General features: G+C 42.3%; 1 protein-coding gene across 1 annotated transcript; it reads right to left on the bottom strand.

Annotated features, from left to right (window-relative positions):
* Nucleotides 1-417: 417 nt before the first annotated feature.
* lmtk3 (lemur tyrosine kinase 3) lies at nucleotides 418-21,821 on the bottom strand. The gene is made up of 16 exons (XM_028580764.1): nucleotides 21,656-21,821; nucleotides 19,283-19,416; nucleotides 18,727-18,874; nucleotides 17,803-17,876; nucleotides 17,512-17,630; nucleotides 15,605-15,692; nucleotides 14,245-14,393; nucleotides 14,029-14,113; nucleotides 13,723-13,844; nucleotides 11,187-11,336; nucleotides 4,784-11,072; nucleotides 4,521-4,684; nucleotides 3,999-4,138; nucleotides 3,113-3,447; nucleotides 2,939-3,023; nucleotides 418-1,161 (listed from the first exon to the last, which is right to left on the bottom strand). The coding sequence occupies exons 1-16, from the start codon at nucleotides 21,744-21,746 to the stop codon at nucleotides 1,034-1,036; spliced, it is 8,301 nt and encodes a 2,766-aa protein (XP_028436565.1). The 5' UTR covers nucleotides 21,747-21,821; the 3' UTR covers nucleotides 418-1,033.
* Between the last annotated feature and the right edge of the window lie 994 nt (nucleotides 21,822-22,815).

Genomic DNA, 22,815 nt, shown 5'->3' with positions numbered 1-22,815 from the left:
AATGACACATTACAGGACACAGTTCCATACAGATTGGCATATATTAAGAAGTAAAATTATACAAAATATTATTTTAGCAATTAAGACGTTTGGGAAAATATTTTGATTTATTTGTTATGAACTTATCTGATCTTAGAGAAGGTATAACCTAGATGCATTCTGTCCCAAACAAATTATAGCTAAGTTAATATATGATAATGGCAGAAAGCAAATAAATAAACTCATTAATAAATAATTAAATAAATAATCAAATAAATAAAAGATTGCATGGAAACTGGCTTTACATAAATAAATAAAATATAATAAATATATAATATAAATTAATAACATAAGAGAAACATTTTTAGACCTCTAAAAGTATAAAGAAGCATAGCTTGTTTCATTTTTCGTGCAGTCTAAGAATACATCTATAAAAGTAAACAGCTCTAAAATGATATTGTATTCACTTGTATTATGATATTTGTACAAATGCAAATAAGTATTCTCAAATACAGGAGTCAAGCGATTTCTGTTCCAAACTGCTGCCTACAAGAACAAATGACTGACTGCAATGAAAAAACGTCTTAATAAAGAGAGGGCTGAAATCCAAGCGTTTACATAGACATATGAATGACTAAAGAAAGTGCATTCCCCGCACATCTGGGGATAATTACAACAGAATGAAGAAGAAAAAAGGTAAGCTGGTACACAGCAAGACTCCCACTGCATAGCTGTCAAATCTGTTTCAGATTTTACAAAGCTCCAAGCTCCTCTTCTCCTAGCCTGTGCTGCTTTTTCCAAAGACTTTTGTAGCTGAAGGCTATGAATAAACTCTGTAAAAAGTAGCAGGCAGGAGCACAACAACCCCTGTCATACAAAATCCTGTCGCTGGTAAAACCTGGAATGTGTCCAGCTTTTAGAACGGGAGTCTCATTCTTTCAGTTGCCTCTTCAATAAAAAAATAGCCTCTGGGTGAATGGCTGGTTATTGGGGTTAATTCACTGGCCAGTCCAAGAGGGTTCAGCTCTAAAGGTTCCCACGATGATGTGTAACATCACACCATGTGGGGGTCGTTGGCAGGGCTGACAGTGAAGCGCGATGATGGTTTGGCCCCCACAGGCGACCTTGCTTTGATTGATAAATCCTCTTTCCTTTTTGATTCTTTGCTCTTGATGTTTGGCCCTGATGGAAAGAAAGACAAAATGTTAAGCACTATGTTAAGGTGCATGTGATGGGAGTTGTGCTTCACCGAACCATTTCATTTTACCTCCTTTTTGTCATTAGTGTTCATAGTAGTAATTTACAAGTTAAACCACAACACGTTTCATATATCATATCATTTCTTGTTGAAAAGTCACAGAGCTCAGTTAAAAGTTTGTTTTGTTCCACATCCTCATCAGAGTATTGTAATGTTGCCAAACAAATCCAATATAACACTTGTTTTTGTTTATTTTCCTACAAATTACAGCTGCAAAGCATACCTAGAATAAAATAATTATTATAAAAATAATTAAATAAAATAATTTCCCCCTGGGATTATTAAAGTATTTCTGATTCTGATTAGGCTACAGCATTTCATTAAAATATATACTACAATTAGTAAAGTAATATAAATCAGAATAAAATCTCCAGTGTGAACTAAATACTGAAGTTCAGGTGCAGGTTTATACCAACAGCAGCACCTGAGAGTTCAGGTTCACCTGCAGAAGGTCTGGTGAAACTTGGACTGTGTCCAGCTTTCACTCCAATGTTGCATGGGTTGGGGGCCTTTTACATGTCTGTGCCCAGGGGCCTGTTGTCTTATAATCCGTTCATGACTGGTTCATGAAATGGAGTAAGATATTAGCACTAAACCAAACACAATTCAGAAATTGAACTAATGATCTGTATCTATAAATATAATCACACTGAAGCAATGCTGGACAGTTTGTAGTTAAAAATAACTCAATGAGAACACAGCCTCTTCTTTTAAGGCTTTGAAGTTTCAACTCCAAAGGCCTATGAAAGATCATGAAAGCATCTAATTTTGGAGTTGCATTTCTGTATATGTGAACAGCCCAAAGGAAAACTCTGAGCCCAAACTTTCATTATTCTGTGAAATGAGGTAATCAGTGTACAAGATGGAGAGAGGAAGTCAAGAGAGCAAATGAAAATGTGTTGGGAAACACAGCTTAGGCTCGCATTGTTGAGCGCAGGATTTATGTCGCCGCTCAGTTCCACATGTCACAGTGTAGAGCGGGACAATTATAGAAGATTAATTCTGGCTGCATATTTGGAGAGAGAGTAGATGGTTGAACTAAGGGGTTTCCATTTCGGTGTGTGGGGATGAGTTAGTGGCTGTCAGATTTTATTACATCATTTTCCGGCTCAAGGTGAGGACTGAGTGATAATACACGTTCATACAAACATACTTCAGACTTATGCTTATATTATCTCTATATTCTGATAAGAGTATACAGCATGCTAGCAGTTCAGTGATGCTGCACTTAGGCACAGCAGCACTTTGAGCTAAATGCTAATGTGGGCATGCTAACATGCACACACTGACAATGTGCTAACGTGCTGATGTTAAACAGATGTAATGTTAAGCATGTTCGCAGGTATTTGGCCAAGTTATTACAATTCATCCTGAGATTATCCATCCACAAATGTGTCAAATCATGACAGAGGAGGAGACATTTCACTCAAAATCACAAACGTTAACCTGATGGTGGTGCTAGAGAAAAAGTCAGGAGATCACTAAAGTCAGCAAGATTCGTCCTCTGGGGATCATGAATGTCCGTACAGAATTGAATGGCAATCTATCCAGTAGTTGTTGAGATATTTCAGTCTGGACCAAAGTGGTGGACCGATTGACCTTGCCACCATGCCGCTAGCATGGCTAAAAATGTCACCTCCTCATTCTGCATCTCATCATGAATGTGAGATGATTAGATGTTTAAAATGTTTATGATCTTACCACGCAAATCCAACTTGGTGCTTTTGACGGACACTGGGGCTGGACCTGTGGGCGCTGAACTGCTCAACTCATTGGTTGGAGTTTCCTGTTGTGTTGAAACAGAATAGTCGAGGCTCCTTTTATTATATCAAAAACAATCTCCTATAAAGCAGTTATTCAAAGTACGGGAAATACCTGATCAAAAAGATAGATCGTGACATCATCAAAAAAGGACACATTTCTTCCTCTGTCTTTCTCTCTGTCCATCGGCTCCTTGGGTGATTTCAGCAGACTCCTCAGGCCGACACGTTTGTCCACGTCTGTTTCTGTGACAACAATCACCCTCCGGGAGCTTTCGTCCTCCTGCTCATCCTCCTCCTCATCGTCAGGGTCGCTTCCGGAGGACAGACCTCTCCGTCTTCCAATCCGATTTCCAATCGCACCATCCCCAAATCCTCCTTTACCAGTGGGGGTGAGGGGAAGAGTCAGAGCAAGAGGAGGGAGGGCGAGAGACAGACGAGCTAGTTTTGCTGTGAAAATGAGAGTAGGGAAGAGATGTTACAAGAGACCTGACAAGAGAGTTTACCTCTTCCCAGTCAGAAAATTCTTTAAAGATTTGAATGAAAGTTTGCAGACCCTGTACAGACTAAGGAGTTATTGACATCCGCTATTTGTTTCCTCTCTTTCTTAGATATCTTAGATTCAAGATATTTACTTAAATATGCACTAGTTTTTTTTTCATTTTAGTTTGTATTTTAGTTTTCTTCTTTTTACATAGTTTTCTGTGTCCTGTTTTAAAAAACAAAAGAAAAAACCCAAAACAAATAGTGTGAAAAAGGGGTCTCGGCTCTTTTATATATTTCCTATCTGTCTTCCCTGTACATCATCTGTGCGTGTTTCCCACCATGCTGCCATCCATGATTAGGATAAGGCCTTAATTCAGCTTAACATTAGGCTGTGGTGAAGCATGGCAAAATGGTGGGGGAACAAACTTTGATACAAAAACAAACAAAATGTCGTAGTTTGTATTTAATGATCTCTAAGTCATAAATTTAAGCAATCCGTGCAACACTAAGGTTACCTTTCATGGCCTGGTTTGCAGTAGGTTGAGGGGTTGTGACCTCAGGTTGTTCAATCACAGTGAGCGGCTCAGCTTTAGTTTCATCAGACTTGGTGTGGGACTTAATGCTGGGGCAACTTTCTTGCTCCTCTTCGCTACAGCTACAACAACAACAACAAAACACACACACAAAATAAAAAGTAATTAAAACATGAATATTTAAGGGTCAGTTCACCAAAATATATATTTTTTCACTTACCCCTTGTGGTATCTAGCCATGCAGATAGTTTTTTTTTAATTATTATTAATCTCTTTTTCATTTAATTTGTGCTGCTCACAGCTTTGAAAATTGACAATTAAAAGTAGATAGTATTCCTGTTACTTTTTTGTAAATTACAGGGGGAAAAAAAATCATCTTTCAGGACTTTGAGGGCTCCATAAGATACCACTATAAAGGAAAGTAAGAAAATAATGAATAGTAATTTGGGTGAATTGAACCCTTAACATAAACTCAGATTTCCAAGTTCAGCCTTCTTCATATACCTTTCATCCTCTTGTTGTTCTTTCACAGTGACCAGCTCGCTGCTGTTCTCTGTGATTTGTTCCCCCCAGGGCCGGAGCATCACTGTGTCTTTAACAGTAGACCCCCAGAGCACATTTGTTTTCACATTTTCACTGAGGGAGAACTGTAGCCTCTCCTCACACACCTGAAGCAACAACAAATCAATAAAGAGGGATGAGAAAGGTAAGAAAGGTAATACAGGGAGCACTCTTACAACAAACAAAACACAAGAAAACATGCTCACCTGCATCATGAGGCCATTCTTTGTTGTCATCTTAGAGAGAGATCCCTGGTCTTTGACATCAGATGTTTTGCCTGGTGATCTCTGCCAGTCATTCTTCTCCTCTTGAAAATCCAGGATCAGATTTGGTGCAGACTCTGCCAGTTTATCAGAGTTATCAGAGATCCTGTCCTCCTTCATATCTACCCTACTCCCCTCAGGAGTAGAAGAGCCACATATCTCCTCACCTGTTTCACTATCACCAACACTGCTGCTCTTCTGCTCAGGTGTTTTCTTCAAAGACTCTAGGAGCTCCAGGTTCCCCAGAAAAAGGTTGCCCAGAGAGTCCTCCTCGTCCCCAGATATGCAGCACAGTTGTTCCAGTTTTTCAAAATCCTCCAGGGGCTCCTCATCCAAATCTTTCCACTCAGAAATCAGTAATTCTGGAAGATTTTTGAGGGGAACTTGGGGTGAAGATGGACTGGCAGATGATGTTTTCTGAAACAGATTATTATGTTCATCCTGTACGTTGGGTGTAAGATCGCTCTCATCGGCCAGTGTTATATGCACAGAGGGAAGGTTCAGATTGGCTGAGATCCCTTTACTTTGAGTTGGAGCAGGTGGTGATTCTTGCAGATGTGGCTCTGAGACATTTGCGCTGTGAGTTGGGGAAATATACGTCTCTGTCTCATTGCTGGCAATAAAGTCTTCTAGATTAATGTGACTAATAAACTCCTCTGCCTCTATAACAGATGGTGGTGGACTAGGAAAAGAGTCGTCTAAACTCTCCAATTTATCATCTTGCACATCAAGGTCTATGCTTGGTGGAGGACTAGGAAAATCTACTGAGCTGAAATTGTCTACTTGTGGATATGACTGATCTACCTCCTCCTGCTCATCAAGTTCACTGGGACAAGAGATGGGATTGGGGGGAAGGGGCATGTCTCTGTAATCCTCTTCTTCGTTCACAATGTTTACTCTCTCTTCTGTATATTGCCTAGCAAGCCATGATCTCATTTCAGCCTCTGAATCTGCGCCTGATTCAACATTTTCCAGGTCTGAAAAGTTCTCATGAGGAGCTTCGGTGATGCAAATAGATATATTTGAGCTATCTAAAGTGTGACTGAAACAGTTCTCTAAATTAGAGGCTGTTACTTCATCAACATGCATGGCTGATGTCTGTCCCTCTATTTGGATCTTGCAGAGGTGATTCTGAGGCCATCTGTTAAAATTTAGATTTTCCTCTGTCTCTGTGGAGTCTAGCAGACCTTCCCTGTCCCTGTCTGTCTCTGTGCATGACGAAATCAGCCCCTCTGCTTGCTCCTGCTCTGGGATTTCTATATTCTCTACTTCGATATCTGAGATTTCCCTTTTCAGGTCTTTGTTGAAACTGCTAAGTTCACCAAGGTTCTCGATATTTTCCTCCTGTTGTATGTCTACCACGTGGACAGCCTGTTGGTCATCGCCGTCTGCAGAGTCCCACCTTGCCTTAATGTCAATATTACCAGCGAGTCCTTGTGTTTCATCATTCCAGGTTTCTTCGCAGCCCTCCAAGATGGCAGGGTGCAGTTCACTTCCTGCAAGTTCATCGTTCTCTTCTGTCTCCCAAAACTCCTGACCTACAACAAGCCTCTCCCCCACCTCCCAGGCCTTATTACCGAACCCTGAGAAAAATTCTGATCTCAGTTCCATGTCTTGGCACCTCCTCTCTGGAGAGGCCCACTGGTCATTTTCATCAGGCCACAAGCGTAAGTCCCTTGACTGTGAAAAACGGTGGCAGTCAAACTCTCCCCTAACGACAGCAGATTCTGTACGTTCCTCATCCTCCTCCATAGCGCTCCATAACTCTTTAGTCTTCACATCCAGGCCCTCGCAGGAGTCTTTATCCACACTGTTAGCAGAGTCTATCTCACTTGCTGCCCCTCTCAGGGGTGACTTTTCCTTCATGGCGTTACTCAGCTCTGCGGCAGCCAGCTGTTTCTCTGTCTCTGTCGTGACCTTCTTGTCCTCGTTGCCATCTGAGCAGCGCAGGTTTCTCAGGCCAAGCTCATTGTGGTCCAGACCAGGCCTCTCTTCACGTCCCTCAGCCTCTTCAACACCCTCCTCGGCCCAAGAAGGACACATCAGACCACTTGCGTCATCATAGACAGACTTCCCATCATCGCTTGGCTCGACTACTGACGGGGTTTCATCGCTGAGTGTGGCGTCACTGGTTTGAATGCAGTACAGTTTAGATAATCTTGACTCTCTGTTGTCAACTTGGGATGGTGTTACAGAATCCACAGTGTCATTTCCACATTTGAGGGAGTTCATTGAAGAGATATCAATACTCGTCTCTGTAACACTTGTGTAATCTTTGTTGCTGGGCCTTAACACACAATCATTTGACTGGCTGCCAGATACGGACTCGCTCAAAATATTTGTCTCAGCGAGGCTCTTGGAATGTAGATTTAAATCGTTCACTGCAGAGTTCTGGTATTTGCAATCTGTTATCTGGGAGATGATGCCATCTGTGTAGTGGTTGTCTATCTGATACCCACTGCTGTGTGGGAGCCTTTTCAGGGACTCATCATCTAATTTTGAGAACAACTTATCAATTATGTCAACACAGTCCTTGACCTGCGGATCATCACACAGCAGGGTCAACTTTTTGCTCTTGTTTTCGAAAATGCCAGAATCGTCTTTCTGTGTTGACTCCAGCCCTTTGTTAAGAATATCTTGGTCATCATCTAGATGAGAGATGGCATTCGCTGGAGCGTATTGATATAGAGTACTCTTTTCCTCACACATCTCAACAGTTTCTCCAATTTCACTTTTGATATCTGACATCTGTATACTCTTTCTTAAGGGGCTTTTTTCTCCCATCTCTCCCTCCTCCTCAGTTTTTTCCTCTATCCCTGTCAGTGTTCCCCGATCCCCTCCTCGACCGCTGCTTGGCCTAGAGGCAATGAGTCCATCACTGCTTCTCCTGCTCATCCCGTCCCCCTCCCAGTCACTGTCTGAGAAATACGCAGAGTCTCGATGCGGTGTTTCATTTCCCAGAGCTCGCCACCCACCGCTTCCCACTCCTCCTCCACCGCTCGTCCATGAGTCACTAGGTGTGAGACAGTCGGCTGAGTTGGAAGTCATAGGTGACAGGGCAGAGTCGGTGGGGGTGATGAGTGAGACATCAGAGGATGGGTCCCAGTCTGGAGTGGTTGGAGTTGCAGCAGGAGTGGGTGCCTCTTCTGCAATGTGACAGGGATTTTCTTGCCCAGCGTCATTGTGTTGAAGTAAATTTTCTCTTTTCATCTCATCATCATTTTTATTATTCTCCATATCAGCTGCTGTGATGTGTTCAGAGTCCACTTTGGAAACTTTTGCAGTGTGGTACTTTTCTTTGTCAGGATCATATGATGTGGTATCTGTCTTTCCGCATGTTTGATCTCCTCTCTCAGGGCTGCTGGCCTGTAGGTCCTCTTTCATTAACTCACCATTCCCTATAACAGCAGCCTTTGGTGTATTTGTTTCTTTTGTAATTAGGGATTTGTTCTCATGCTTTAGCACAGTGTTGGATTCTTCAGCTCTTGCAGGTAAGGCTGGGCCGTCTGCACTCTCCTCCTCTTCTTTTTGACATCCAAGTGTTTGGTTGTGCAGGAGACCATTTTTGGGCATGATTTCTGAAAACACAAACTCACCAGATTGGCAGTGGTCAGCATTGCTTCCTTCGCTGTCCAGTTTAAGAGGTTGTTTATTTGATCCTATATGCAGGATTGGGATCTCAGGTTTCATAGAAACCTTTATCTCACTCTTTTTAGCACGCTTGGTCACTTGGGCATAGATAGCTTCAGTTGGTGTTTCATCTTTGCCTTGGTTGGATGCTCGTATGGAGTTCTCGGACTGAAATCTGATGGTCTGAGCAGAGCTTGGGTCAATGCATATGGACTCGTATTCAGGAGACAGTGGAGTAGGAGAGTAAGATGAGTCTGCTTCCTTTCTGTTTGTGGCAGCGTTTTGTCTAGATATTATTTCAGTCAGGAAGGTCTCTGCTGATTGGATCTCCTTCAGGAACTCCTCCCTGGTCATTTCTGTTCTGCGGGGCTCCTTCTCAGTCTGCTGCAGGTCAGACTCCTCCTTCCCAATGGTGATCTCAGAGAGGAGAGAGCGGGATCTCCGTATACCCTTTGAATAGGCTTCCTCAGCCTCAGTGTATGAGGGAAGGCCTGGAGCACAGACATAGGGCCGCAATCTGGATCCCGAAGGATAGAGGTATTTTACTGGATCAGTTTCTGATCCTCCCTCCGGATCGGTGTCCATCCTTCCCGTGTCGATCTCTGTGAGGAAAAGATCCCTCTGGAATGATTCTTTAGTGACTGTATCGTCATCCTTAGCTCCTGTCCTGTTGTTGCGTTTCTCTGGCCCCCATGACTGTCCTGCTGACCCCAGCTCTGTGATCAGCGACTGGGAGCGGCGCATCCCTCTGTTGGGCAGCACAAAGTTTCCCCATCTTTCTCCATCTCTTTTCTCCTCCTTCTCTCCCTTCCATGAAGCCTCTGACTTGGACTCACTAGACTCCGTTAGACTAGATATCTCCGTCAAAAACAGATGCATGGGGGATTTCTTGGCAGCGGCCACACGTTCTGCATGAAGTTCAGCATCTTCCCTCCAAATGGCTGGCAGGATGGTGTCAAGGCGTGACTGAGTCCTTTTCATTCCTCTGGAGAAGAGCTCGGCACAGACTGGGTCTGCATCTTCAGATAGGCTGGAGTGAGGGACAGTAGTTCCACCACTGGGTCTCTCAGGGGACATGAAGGGAGAGTCATCCTCATCTGAGTAGGTGGGACTAGATGAAGACTGTCTGTCAAGCTGGGGGTTTGTTGGCTGAGGGCGGGGTAAATTGCGATAAATTGGGCGCAATGGGTTTTCTCGACGAATGGGAGAGTCAAAGTCTTTTGCACGAGAATGAGAAGTCTCCCTGGAGTTGTGCAATGATGCTAAGTGCCTGCTACCACCCTCTCTGTCAGACAAGTCACAGGATAGTGGGTCTCTTTTGGATCTCTGCATCTGTGGCTTACTGTAACTTGAATAAGTGTCTGGTGTGCTGTAGCTGGGGCAACTTCTTTGTGGTTTGGAGTGGGGAGGGAGGGGTGGGGGACACATTTGAGAAGATTGGGGGTAAATGGGATGGCTCGATGGGGGAAGGGAAGGGGAGAGGGACGGGGATGGGGGTAGAGTCTGACGGGACCGATGGAGCCCCAGGTGATCAAAGGTAGAAGATGGACAGCTGCTCATGTGATGGGGGTCTGTTTCGATTTTTCCACTGATGGTGTAGTGAGGCAGTCCTATATAACCGAGTGGAGGGGCGGGGAGGGGGCGCGAGTGAAGGTGGTTGGCTGACAACATGGACATAGAGCGAGGCTTGGGAGGAAGGACCGGGGCTTGAGAACTAATGGAGGATTTTTTGTCAGCCTCACTACTCCTCTTCTCCTCTTCATCATCGTCCCCTAAATCAACTACTGAGAAGTCAGTCACTCTGCTTGAAGTGTCTCTGAATTCAGCCAAACCTGTGTTGGGGACCTGAAGTTGAACCTCGCTTGATCTGACAGTCTGGAGGCCCTTTCTACACTTGTCAGAAGAAAAATAAGGGACTCTGTCTTTTCCCAGCATTCCACTGCGAATCTCCACCAGTTCCATGTCTCCAGGGCAGATTGAGTCAGAGCGGAAAGAGGACTGAGTCTTCCCTTTAAGAGTTGGCGACTTATCCTGGGGAGTGTGCTCCTCTAATCTGATGTAGTACTCGCTGGCGAGGGAGGGGCTTCGGGCGCTTATCACTGGGACCACAGTGGGAGTGTCCAAAGACTGTCTGTGATTATTGTTCACAGTCGGGATTGGCTGAGGGGGAGGAAGAGGTTTGTAGCCTCGTCTGGCATGAGCTTTTTCCCAAAAATACTCAAAGTTCAAGCCTTTGCTGGTTTCAGTCACTGTCAGGATGTCATCCAGTTCAGACGAGGACGGAGTGATACAGTTCCCCACAGGGTCCAGTAGGGGGTAGGAGTTGTCTTCCCTGCCGTACTCTCTCTCCCTTATCCGCTCATTTGCTGCGGTCTGGAAAGCAGGCGGACGGAGTAAGTCCCAGCGTCTTTCAAACGACTCCTCGCTCTCCCCTCTCCTTCCTCTGCCCTCCTCATATTCCTCATCCTCTTCATCTTCTTCCCCAACACTCCCTCTTGCCATTCCTCGCTCAGCGGCCAGGAGGGAGGAGAGGAGGAGGAATATCTCTGCTACAGAAGGGCGTTGAGAAGGAGGTAGCCAGCAGGACTGCATGATCTCATACCTGAGGACAGGAGAGAAAAACATTATGTTTGGAGAGACAGAATTAGGGCATTGTCACTTTCTATTGGCATTATCATCATTTCTGCACAACTCCACTTAGTGGATGAGTACTGACCAGTAGTCTGCATGGGAGAGTTTGAGTCTGGGCTGGGCCAGGGTGATCTGTCTCTCCCTAATGACGAAGGTCAGCACCTCTTCATCACTCAGGTGTCTGTGGGGCTGAGAGCCAAACTCAAACAGCTCCCATATAACCACCCCCATGGACCTGGAGGAAAAGAAGATGTAGAAATAGTGAGAGACAGACCTTCACAGACCTCTTAGTTTTTTGTTATGTAATGCTTTTACAGCAACACCTTGTTTTATGCAGAGCTCTGAATTAAAATCAAACAAGACTGAGACTTAAGCTGGCTTTGCCTCTGTAAGAGCAAAGAGTACTCTTCCTCTACTTGTGTGTTTTGTTCCCACAATGTTTTCTTGTTGGTTCATTCAACAAAACAAATTGAAGTGGAGTTGTAATACCAGAGGCTGAGGGTTCAGTCCAGCTTGGGCTGTTGTTCTTCCATCACTCCTTCTGACATTACTGGACTTAAAAATTCTGCTTCAGCAAAATTGAGGGCACACTGATCTTTAAAGGTAGGCTTATGTAAGTATTTATGGTATGATTTGTTTGAGAAACATTTCAAAACAGCTGCCTTGGTGTTTCAGCTTCACAATTTGAGTTGTGCCAAATAAAAGCTCTAACTGAGACTACAAAGAAGACTCTACAAAGAGCATTTCAGATTATTTGCAGTTTCAATACATTCACTGATCATAACCACTCATCCTCAAAAAAATTTCAATGGCGTAGCCGTAGGCATTAAGAAGTTTACTTTGTTTTCCTCAGAGAACAAGCATTTTGTTGTATGGGCTTTTTTTTTGACAAGCACTGCTGGTCTATTTTCACCCATACTGATTTAATAGGTGAATAAAAAAAACAATGCTATGAGACCAATGGAGACTAGCATAACAATGTATATACAATATACAATCCTTGGCCACTTTATAAGGTACATCTATTCAATCTAATGTAATCCAGAACAACATCTCTGCTACCTATTCTACCTTTACAAAGCTCATATTGGCCAGTTTTTGTTCAAACTAAGGTGTTAATTCAGTCTGTAAATCTGTTTTTTACTGAGCTCATAGGCATTTCTCAGGTTTTGCCCACCCCACAACACATTTAACACATTTCAACATAATGCAGCCCAGTTTAACACCACTGCAAACTACAACCTATAACACAACCAATAAACTGTTGTTAAAGGTCCCATGACATGGTGCTCTTTGGATGCTTTCATATAGACCTTAGTGGTCCCCTAATACTGTAGCTGAAGTCTCTTTCTCGAAATTCTGCCTTGGTGCAGAATTACAGCCACTAGAGCCAGTCCCACAATGAGCTTTCCTTATGGCGCTTTTCCATTACATGGTACCTACTCGCCTCGCCTCGACTCTACTCGCCTTTTTTGGTTTTCCATTACGAAAAAAAGTACCTGGTACCTGCTAACAGGTACTTTTTTTAGTACCTGCTCAGTTGAGGTTCCAAGCGAGCTGAGGCGAGCCGAGAAGGTGACGTGAAACCCTGCAGGCTGCTGATTGGTCAGAAAGAAGCGTCACTGATCACTGCATTGCTAGCGAGAGACGGCATTTTTAAATAGTTTAGCCAGCGGTGTTTTTTTGCTGCCGGAGGCTCCACGCAGAGCTTTCTCCGTAGCATACAAGTGGCCTGATGGTTATACTGGTGCGCTGGTGTGTGCATGTGTGATGTGTGTGTCGAGTCGCCCGTATGTGTGTGTGTGGGGGAGCTAGTGAGCGAGGGAGAAGTGAGAGAGTGACGGCGATTATCTCCAAGATAGTAGCGACTCTAGAGTCAAATATATGTGAGAGAAACAAAGCGAGTAGCGACTCTAGAGTCATATATATGTGACCACGGTGGGAAATCTGGAGCAGTAAACGTTAACTATCTCTTTGATATCATGTTGTTTACGGAGACGGAGAACCAGGAAATGCGTCGGGGATATGCGGGGATATGTCAATGGGAAAAGCAAGCTACTAAGCCACGCCCACGGCAGTCGCTATGACGACCAGCCACGCTGAGGCAATACTAAAATCTGCAATGGAAAACGGTCGCACAGCGAGTCGAGGCGAGTAGGTACCATGTAATGGAAAAGCACCATTAGTATGTGCCATTTCTGTGTCTGTAGCTATTGAGGATGAGAGGGTGGGGGAGGGGTGTGGCCTTGACCAACTGCCACTTTGCTCGTTTGAAAGCCATGTCTCTCTCTCTCTCATTTCAAGCCACTGGGGGACCATAGGCAGGTTAGGGCAACGCATATTAATGTTAAAAAACCTCATAAAGTGAAATTTTCATGCCATGGGACCTTTACATGAATACCTCTCTGACAGTTTTAATCAAAACTCAATATCATTATTTTTGTAAAGATAGAATATATGGTTGAGCTGTTGCATTGGATTGTACAGTATTAGATTGTACAGATGTACCTAACAAACTACTACCAGACACCAGATAGATGACAACCCTAACCCTGACCCCTAACCCATAACCAGCCTGATTTGCACTTTGTATAAACAGTTGTGACAGCTCTAAAACATACCACACATTGCTGGTCTTGGTTTGGTCAGTAACAATGAGAGATCCTCTATACTCCTCCAGCAGCTCAGGAGCAATCCAGCGTAGTGGGATCCATAGCTTGTCTGGAGTTAGGTAATAGTCCTCCTTCACAAAGACATACAACAAGAATTGTTTTTATACTGAAGAAACATTTTATTATGTAATTATTTGCATAACAAAAGAAATGCTTTTACGCTTACTAAAATGTAAAATATAGGATTACATGGATAGATCATGAACCTATGTTTGGTTTTATTTTTCAGAGAAATACAAGCAAAGATCCACGTACCTTATAATGGTTGTGTGAAAGGCCATAGTCGCCTATCCTAACAGTGAGGTCTGAGGTCAGCAGGCAGTTTCTTAAAGCCAGATCACTGCAGAGAATAGAATACACCCTCTGACAATCAGCCACATTGACAGAGGTACACACTGTATCTAACTAAGAGGTAAAATCTGTTCAAAGACTCGGGTCCTGATAATGTACAGAGGTGAAGTCATGACTGACCTGTGGATGTAGTTGTTGTCATGGAGATGCAGCAGACCGGAGGTGATCTCAAAAGCCATTCTCTGAAGAGTCAAGAGGTCCCGAGTCGGCAGGTCAGGGGTCATCCCATTTGACTTGCGCTGGGCTCTCAGATACCTCTTCAGGTCACCCTAGTTGTACATTACAACAATAACACAAGCAGTGAATTGCATGCAGACTTAAGTAGAAGATGACTTAATGCCAGTTCGCCCATAAGTCTGCGTGCCAAGTGCTTGTGCCCTTCTCCTAAAACAGAGATAAAACTCGCAGGCAACATTGTATAGGCAAAGAGAATATTTATGACTTCTGCAGTAAATAAGTCCCTTTTTAGGTGTTTTCCATCACAGAGCCTCAAAAGCAGCAGGGGAATTGGTAATGAGCTGGCAGCCTTTGTATTAGTAATGTGTGCTTCGGGAAGGGCAAGGAAATAAAACGAGGACTATTCTAAGGATGGAAAATATCTGCGAGGAAAGGACAATAGGCGACTTTATCAAACAGGATAATAGCAGTCTACGAGGACCCCAGTGTTGTTTGGCTTCTCTTGCAGTGTTGCTGTAATTGATCTGCTTTGTCTGGCCTGAGAGTCCACTCATATGGTTTTCTTAATCAGTCATTGATTAAGCCAGCTGAAGGAAACCGATAGTATCGATGCAAAGATTTAAGTGAAACCGGATATAATATAATTCTAATAATTTATCATTCCTGCAGGAAACAATATGCAGATACCCACATAAAATTACATTGAAACAAGGAGTAAATTAAGTAAAGACCTCGTGAAAATAACCTTAACATTTGGTGCAACTATAACACAATTGAAAAACTGCTACAGAGGTGGAACATAATAGCTTTCATGCCAATAAAACAGCATTTGTAAGTAATAAAAGCGGTATGGAAATTAGCACTTTGTTTTTAAAGTGAGACAACCAACACAGCTCCAAAGATGGCAGATTATTTGTGCACTAATTGTGAAATGTAAAAAAAGAAATTGAACTAAAATAAATACTAAAATGATGTACCATGCTTACCTTAAAATGACACACTAAAGGGTTTGCAATAATGATCTAGTTACTTTCAAGTCACAGGCCTTTTCAACGAAATATTCATTTCACTTTTGTCCAATATTTAAAGGGGACACATTTTCAGTGTCATACTTGTATTTTCTGATACTGGCTGAATATACTTGGCTTGTTAAATCCCATGTTTTCTGATATAGGCAGCTCATAACAAACTGACTGGGTTGTTTTATTTCATGGTTTGTGGGTTGGTATGCACTCCAGATACCCAAATGTATGTGCACAAGCACTGAAAAAGTTTTTCATGATATGTCCCACTTTGTACTCACAAGTTGACAGAACTCCATAACTAGGAGGAAGGGGATGTTCTCACTGCACTGCCCCAAACACTGAAGGATGTTGGGATGTTTAAGGCTCCTGAAGGGAAAGAGAGAAACCAGATAAATAGGTAGATTACAGGACAGTTAAAGACAAACAGTGATACAAGATAAATTGCAGTATTTATTTAGCTATCTAGAGATAGATAGATAGATAGATAGATAGATAGTTAGATAGAGTGGTGCTCATAAGTTTATGAACCCATGCTAAAGTTGACTAAAAAGAGGAATAAAAAAATCATCTTTTGGAAATTGATCTTAATGCCTTAACTAAAACAAATTAGGAAAAATCCAACCTTCAAGGACACCAATTTTCTTTGTGAATGAATAATGTATCATAAATAAATAAATGTTCTTCCTTAAAATAAGATAATAAGATCATCTCTCAATGCAAATCAAACTAGCTATTAGGCTAACTGACATAAAACCATGCCAATCTCTAGGTATGGTGAAGGGTATGTGATAATGTGGGGCTATTTTAATTCCAAAGGCCAAGCGAACTTTATCAGGATGCATAGTATCCTTGATACTATGCATCCTGATAAAGAGAAGATAGAGAGATGATTTTATGGAATGTACCCCAGGCCAATCTCTAGGTATGGTGAAGGGTATGTGATGATGTGGGGCTATTTTAATTCCAAAGGCCAAGGGAACTTTATCAGGATGCATAGTATCCTGGATCCATGAAATAATTGGCCTTTAAAAATAAAAATCTGCCTGCCTCTATGGGAATTCAACATAGGGGTGTGTATACTTATGCCCCCTGTATTTTAAGGAAGAACATTTATTTATTTACGATACATTATTCATTCACAAAGAAAATTGGTGTCCTTAAAGGTTGAATATTTCCTATTTTTTTAATTAAGGCATTAAGATCAATTTCCAAAAGATAATTTTTTTATTTATCTTTTTAGTCAACTTTAACATGGGTTCATAAACTTATGAGCACCACAGATCGATGGTAATGAGCTGGCAGTCTTTGTATCACACAGATGAAAGTAGAGATAGAGAAAAAGGAGAGGCACTGCAGCAAAGCCAAATGAAGTGTAAGTGAAAGTTGGAAAATGGAAAAAAGCATATTGCCGTTTTGTGTGTTTTGCTTGTTGTTGGGTAGGTGTGTTTACATCAGACACACAAAATATAACAGGACAAGGGGAGGGTTTGTGCCTCAGCATAAGCAGAGGAAATAGGAGTTGTAAACAAAATTCCTCTTCGTGGGTGTATATTTGTGTCCCAGAACGAACAGGTTCAATACTATTAATCAAGATGTGTGTGTGTGTGTGTGTGTGTGTGTGTGTGTGTGTGTGTGTGTGTGTGTGTGTGTGTGTGTGTGTGTGTGTGTGTGTATGTGTGTGTGCTCGTGTGTGTGTGTGTTAAAGAGAGAGGACAGCCAAAATGTTACTCAGATTCTAAGTCAAACACTAAATAGGTCGGTTCAGTGCCCATCTCCGAGAACAAGTGTAATTACCATCTACCTGCGGTAACATTACTGTCCAAGTACACAACAAAACATTAAAACACTATTTTTATAGTGTGAAAAGGTACAATTCAAGCTAGACATATTGTTTCTCCTTTTATCAATAATTGAAGTGAATTAATGAGCAATAAAATGTACCCTTTTATTGACATTCAGGTTATGCTGATACAGCCTTACTTGGTCTAGTATGACCAGTAGCTTATGGTGGCTAACGTTAGCTAATGTTAGATAGCTTCATAGAGTCATTTCAATGACTTGAATATTTTTCTCTACTTGTGTTACTGTTATAATAAACTTACTATTATCAATTAGGCCACAGTGGTTGTTGTTAAGCAAAAGTTGCCTCCAAAATGGCTACCCAAGTTTCAGCAGTTTCTCCCACCTGTACGGCTCAGACTCGGCCAAGAACTTCCTCTGCTCCAGAGGGCTGGCACTGACACGCAGCTCCTTTATCACGGCCTGAGAGGAGCTGCAGTCACACAGCACTTCAGCCAGAATCACCTAGGAGAGATCAATGGGCAATAATATAGGAGAGTGCCCAAGAGAAGCAGACCAGCAGTAAAAGAACTATTTTGAGTAAATATAACATAGCAGAGGAAAGAAAAGCTATGATGTGGATCATATTTTACATGAAAACACAATGATATCTCAAGATGAGAGGCGATCATCTTACCTTTCCAAACCAGCCATTTCCTATCTCCTGAAGATAGTTTAAAGCGTGTCTTTTAAAGCACTTAGATTTGGAGTCTGTAAAAAAAGAAGGGAAATTAAAAAAAAGATTAGGGTCACACACATCGGCATTTGATGTTCTTTTATGACATTAAATCTCTCAACAGGAGCAAAAATCACTTTAAAAATATGATACACTCAACGGCCATCACCAAAACAGTAAAGATCCCATGTTGTGATCCCCTCCAGACATGTGAGACAAAAATATTCTGCTTTGAATAATAATTTGCATCCGATATTGTTTTCCCTCAAAAGTTAAATTACCTACTCAACCACTATTAGAAATGTTACATCTACTCCTTATTTTTTGCTGAAAAATCTAGAATCTGCATTTTTTTTTAAGTTTAGCTACTGGACACAAGATGTCTCCTACTTCACTAAAAAGTCAATCGGTTTCATGTTTCCACACCACGATTGGCTTCCAAACTAGTTGTGATGTGCAGTAATAACACCATGCTCATGTGCACACCTCTTAAACTCAGAGTTGAGCACAGAGAATGAATTATTCTTCACAGCAAAGTAACAATAAGCAAAACATATTTCTGAGTGGAGGGGGACTTTAATGAATGACACAATACCCTTCCTGATACCATCCCTGTCTGTGGCCAAATGCCCAACTTGGCCTGCCTGTACAGAGCACTGATGCAGAATTGTCTCAGATCAGTTTCCACTACATTGAACTTCAGTGGGGAGTCCAATGCTACAATGGTTGTAAACTCGGTTTGAGACCTTTAATGGATCCACATCAGTGACTCAGGCAACAGACCATGAGGGAGTTTGGTGCAGGACAATACTTCAGCTTCGATTTGAGGGCTTTGTGCAAAATGAGAGTCAGAGAACAGGGAAGAGAGTTGTTTCAGGTTGTTACCTGCTCCATCCTTCAGGGCGGGGCAGTTGGGCCGGTCTCTGACTGGCAAGGTGTAGACCTCAGGGAGGGAGGGACATGACGACAGGCTGTCCTCCTGGATTGGACTGGAGCCTCCAGAGCACTCCTCCCCATCTGCATTGTCGAACTCCTGGTTGAGCCGCAACAGCACAGAAAAATCACAATACTGGCATGATTAAAATTCTAAAATAAGCTATCGTCTGTTACTTAATAATACGGTTGGATTTAGCAGTAACTATCAAGGGCAGACAATGAGAAAGCAGCCATTCTGAACTAATGACACCCTGTCTGCCAGCTCAACAACACTGTCAGGTCAAAAGATGGAGGCTTAGTCAAGATTAGACTAAGAGATGATTATTGACCATTTCTAGTTCATTAAGTTGGAATTATTGAGTCCTGTTGCCATTTCCATACCGAGTCCTCCTGCAGTTTATCAAGGCAAGCTTAAATAAAAAACCACACAGGCATGCACAAAAGGTGTGACAAAACAACCAAAGCAGAGAGAGGTGAATAGATTTCTTACATGTTGAAGACTTACATTGAACCCCACTCCTCCTCTCTTACAGCACAGGCAGGTCAGGAGCAGAAGAACAAAAGAGACTAGCCCCGAGCAAGAGATGAGGATGACGACGTAGGGTGGAGGAGAGAGGGATGCAGCCCTGGTCTGAGAAACTGAGAGGAAGACAGGAAGAAAATACAAAGGAGGAAAGTATTTAATACAGAAATATAAGGGGGACACACTGTTAGGTTTGAGTCAGTGAAGGAAAAGAGAGACTTTACTGAATCAGAAGTGTAAAATCGTGTTACACAGGTGTTTTGTTTAGAGGGAAACCATTGGAGCGATTTCTTAGCGGCAGGTTTGGGGACACAGTGGAGAACCCCAATGGACAGCTTGCATCAGGGATTTGGGGGGGAAAAAGCAGGAAAAGAAACTAAGTTGAAGATAAAAAAACGGTTGTCTGAATCAGTAAAAGAAAATAGAGACTGGCATTAAAGTTTGAAAGTGGGATAATATACCATTCCAGTAAGGAAAAAAGCACGGGGGAAAGGGGGAATATCAGAAATGGCATTCCACTCAGGAAACACAGTTAAGAAGCAGGGGAGGGGTGGCTGGAGTTGTCATTTAGGTAAAAAGGAGCGCTAATTGGGAAGGGTTGGAAACTGGAAAAGAATTACTCAAATCAGGAAGGTGTACTACTCAGGTGAGAGAGGGAGGGATCGGGACATTTTGATATTTGTACCTCAACGCAGTCGATTGTGGGAAGTGAACCATCTGTAGAAAAGAAAAGGGGCAGGGCAGGGTGGTTAAATACCCTTCAGGTATTATCTATAGGTTTCATATAAATACTGTAGTCAAAAAATATGTCAAACATTATATCACTTATGACAGATGACGAGAGAGGAACAATGACACCTTGAAACAGTCAGAAAGTGTCACGCTTAACACAGAGAAGGAATCATATTAAACATAAACATTAACATTCATAGTACCATAGCCTATCTTTTCTGTGTAAACAAAGCAGTATTTTAGGCATTATATTACCATTATCAAGGTAGTAAGCAGGAATTTTGCCATGTGTACTCTCAAAACAAACCTTTAAAGCTGTATGCACTCATATTGCAACAAATTACACACACTTAAAATAGTTGTTAAAAAAAAAAAGCTGTATTACAATCTTAAATAACTATAAACTTGTGAAGTAATAAAGATGCATTAGGGGACATAATAATAATAATAAAAATAATAATAATAAGTTTTATAAGGGTGCAGTCTTTAAATATCCCAGTTTCATTTTCTGTGTCCCTCATACAAATCCAAAAATACATTCACAAGGTCATAATATTGTAAACACTGCATACATAAATTATATAAAGTATAATTAAAAATGTACCAACTTAATATATATTGTAAAAAGAGGATCAGCATTCAACAAACTCTAAGAGATGAAGTAATGTTTGTTTTTAAGATAATATTTCAATTAACACTTTTAGCACCTCTTGTTTTCTTGTGTTTTTCTTGTTTACAAAAAGTTCCAAAAGACAGAACAGGATTTCTCCTGTTTAATATATCCTGCGCAAAGGTAAGTAAAGATGTGTTCAGCATATAAAACCATCTTTTGTAGAAATTGTAAAAAATCTGTTTTAGCCCATGAAACAGAGATAAATACAGCTAATTGTTGATCACTGCCTCTAAAAAAAACATGGTCTAAATATGACAGCTAAATGAGCCTTTTGGCAGTGTGGTTCCCTAAACATGCACCACAAACATATAATTGGTGGCTCCAATCCTGGTGCACAATTCCTGTGCAGTGCAATTCTTTCATCTTTCCCTAGACATATGTCCAGACAGACACTGCATATAAATAGGAACCCAACAGAGGGCCTTTTCCAACAGCCCCGGTGCCAGCAGCTCTTATCAAAACAATACACCACAATAGCCTACAATGACTGCACACATTACACAAACACAACACTGCCAGATCTTGGGGAAGAAGGCATATTCAGATTGAGAAAAATAAAGATGCCAGCAGTGGTTAATAGGCTAAATTATCTCCAGTGCCAAGCAGAGGGTAGACTAAATATATCGCACTGACCTACGGTTTTAGCTATGCTGTTTTTAAGTGCCATCGATGTGAGGCCCGAGATCGAACGCCCCCCCAATATTTTCATCACTGCATGCAAATCTGGTACCCTACCCATCAACAAATCAGCCTTGCTCCATTGATTAAATCAGCCACGTAGCCTAGCCTACTGCAATAATAATTCGCATTATGTCTCAGTCATACTGGCTGGCTGATAACACAGTACTCCCCCCAATGTAGAGAGGCCTTTTCATAACTGACTACATCCCCCCTCTCTCCTCCTTTCTCCAGCTTGACAGGTTTTCTAACCCCCCTCCTCCTCCGCTCACCTTCCCTCTGCGGGGCTCCGAGGGCTCTCTCCGGGCTGAAGTACGACATGATCCCCGCCAGCGCTACCATCACCCAGCAGTGTGGCCGCATCGTCGCCGCGTCCGGAGCAACAACAACACCATCCGAGCGACGCTGCCGACTGTCGGTGTCCTCCTCTCTCCCGTCACCCCCGCCACGGTCTGTGCCGTCTCCGGGCTCACGCTGTCTGTGTGTCTCCCCCCTCCGCTTTTCTCCCAATAATAAAGAGCGTCTCCTTGCCTTCCTTGTTGTGCTCTCCCCCCTCCTCCTCCTCTCTCTCCTCCTCCTCCTCCCCCCTGCTCTAATCCGCAATTAAACACGGTGTGTGAGATGCTCTATTGTGCATCCCCAGTCCACCGCTCGTTATACATACATTACTGCTCTGCGTCCGTCTGTGTGGAGCACTGCTGAAAACAACCACCCGCTATTTCTCCGTTATACATAGGCTAACTATATAGGCCTATATATAAATATTTCCTTCTCCCGCTATCTCTGTGTTGTCTGTTTTTCTCCTCCGCCAGCCTACGTCAGACACACACGGCGCGCATTGTCATGGTCCAGCTTGATCATCATAATGCTACCCAGAGAAAAGGGGGGAACAATCTGTGATAATATTCCCAGAGGGAGTTAATGGTGTGCATGTGGTGCTCAGTAGACCTACTGTGTTTATATTGATCTCATGTTGAATTTATAGTCTTTTAAAATATCACTTCAGTATTCATATGAGGACTTCGGGGATGCGATGTAAGCCTACTATTAAATAATAATTAAAAAAGAGACGCGTTAGTTGACGCGCAAGCCTTCTTCACTTTATATAAAACACATTCTGTGGGTATTGAAATGTATTTCATGTGTTGTGGTGTGAACGGTGATGAACACATCCAGCAAACAAAAATAAGATGTTGCGTATAAATCATGGGTAATTTAGTCAGTTGCCAGTTTATTAGGTACGCCTAACAGAAACTAATACAGTCTAATACAACAGCCTTGCAATAAATCACACCTTCATAGAGGTTATGTTCTTTTTGTTAAAAGTGTTGATTCAACCTCATGGACATTTTAGAGACTGCAGGTGGAAATATAGGAGTGTAGTGTAACCCAATACAATTAATCAACACCACAAAATAAAGTTAAACCAACG

The sequence above is a fragment of the Perca flavescens genome, chromosome 6, assembly GCF_004354835.1.
Source record: "Perca flavescens isolate YP-PL-M2 chromosome 6, PFLA_1.0, whole genome shotgun sequence".
Lineage (NCBI taxonomy): Eukaryota > Metazoa > Chordata > Actinopteri > Perciformes > Percidae > Perca > Perca flavescens.
This window is presented reverse-complemented; position numbering and strand designations above follow the sequence as displayed.

Bases quoted from the DNA above. Each gene is read 5' to 3' on its own strand.
- lmtk3 (XM_028580764.1), bottom strand. From the start codon at position 21,746: ATGCGGCCACACTGCTGGGTGATGGTAGCGCTGGCGGGGATCATGTCG. The intron at 17,877-18,726 runs GTAACAACCTGA...CTTTTTTTACAG, and splicing joins CGCCCTGAAGGATGGAGCAG to ACTCCAAATCTAAGTGCTTT. The intron at 4,139-4,520 runs GTATATGAAGAA...TTGTTGTTGTAG, and splicing joins GAACAACAAGAGGATGAAAG to CTGTAGCGAAGAGGAGCAAG.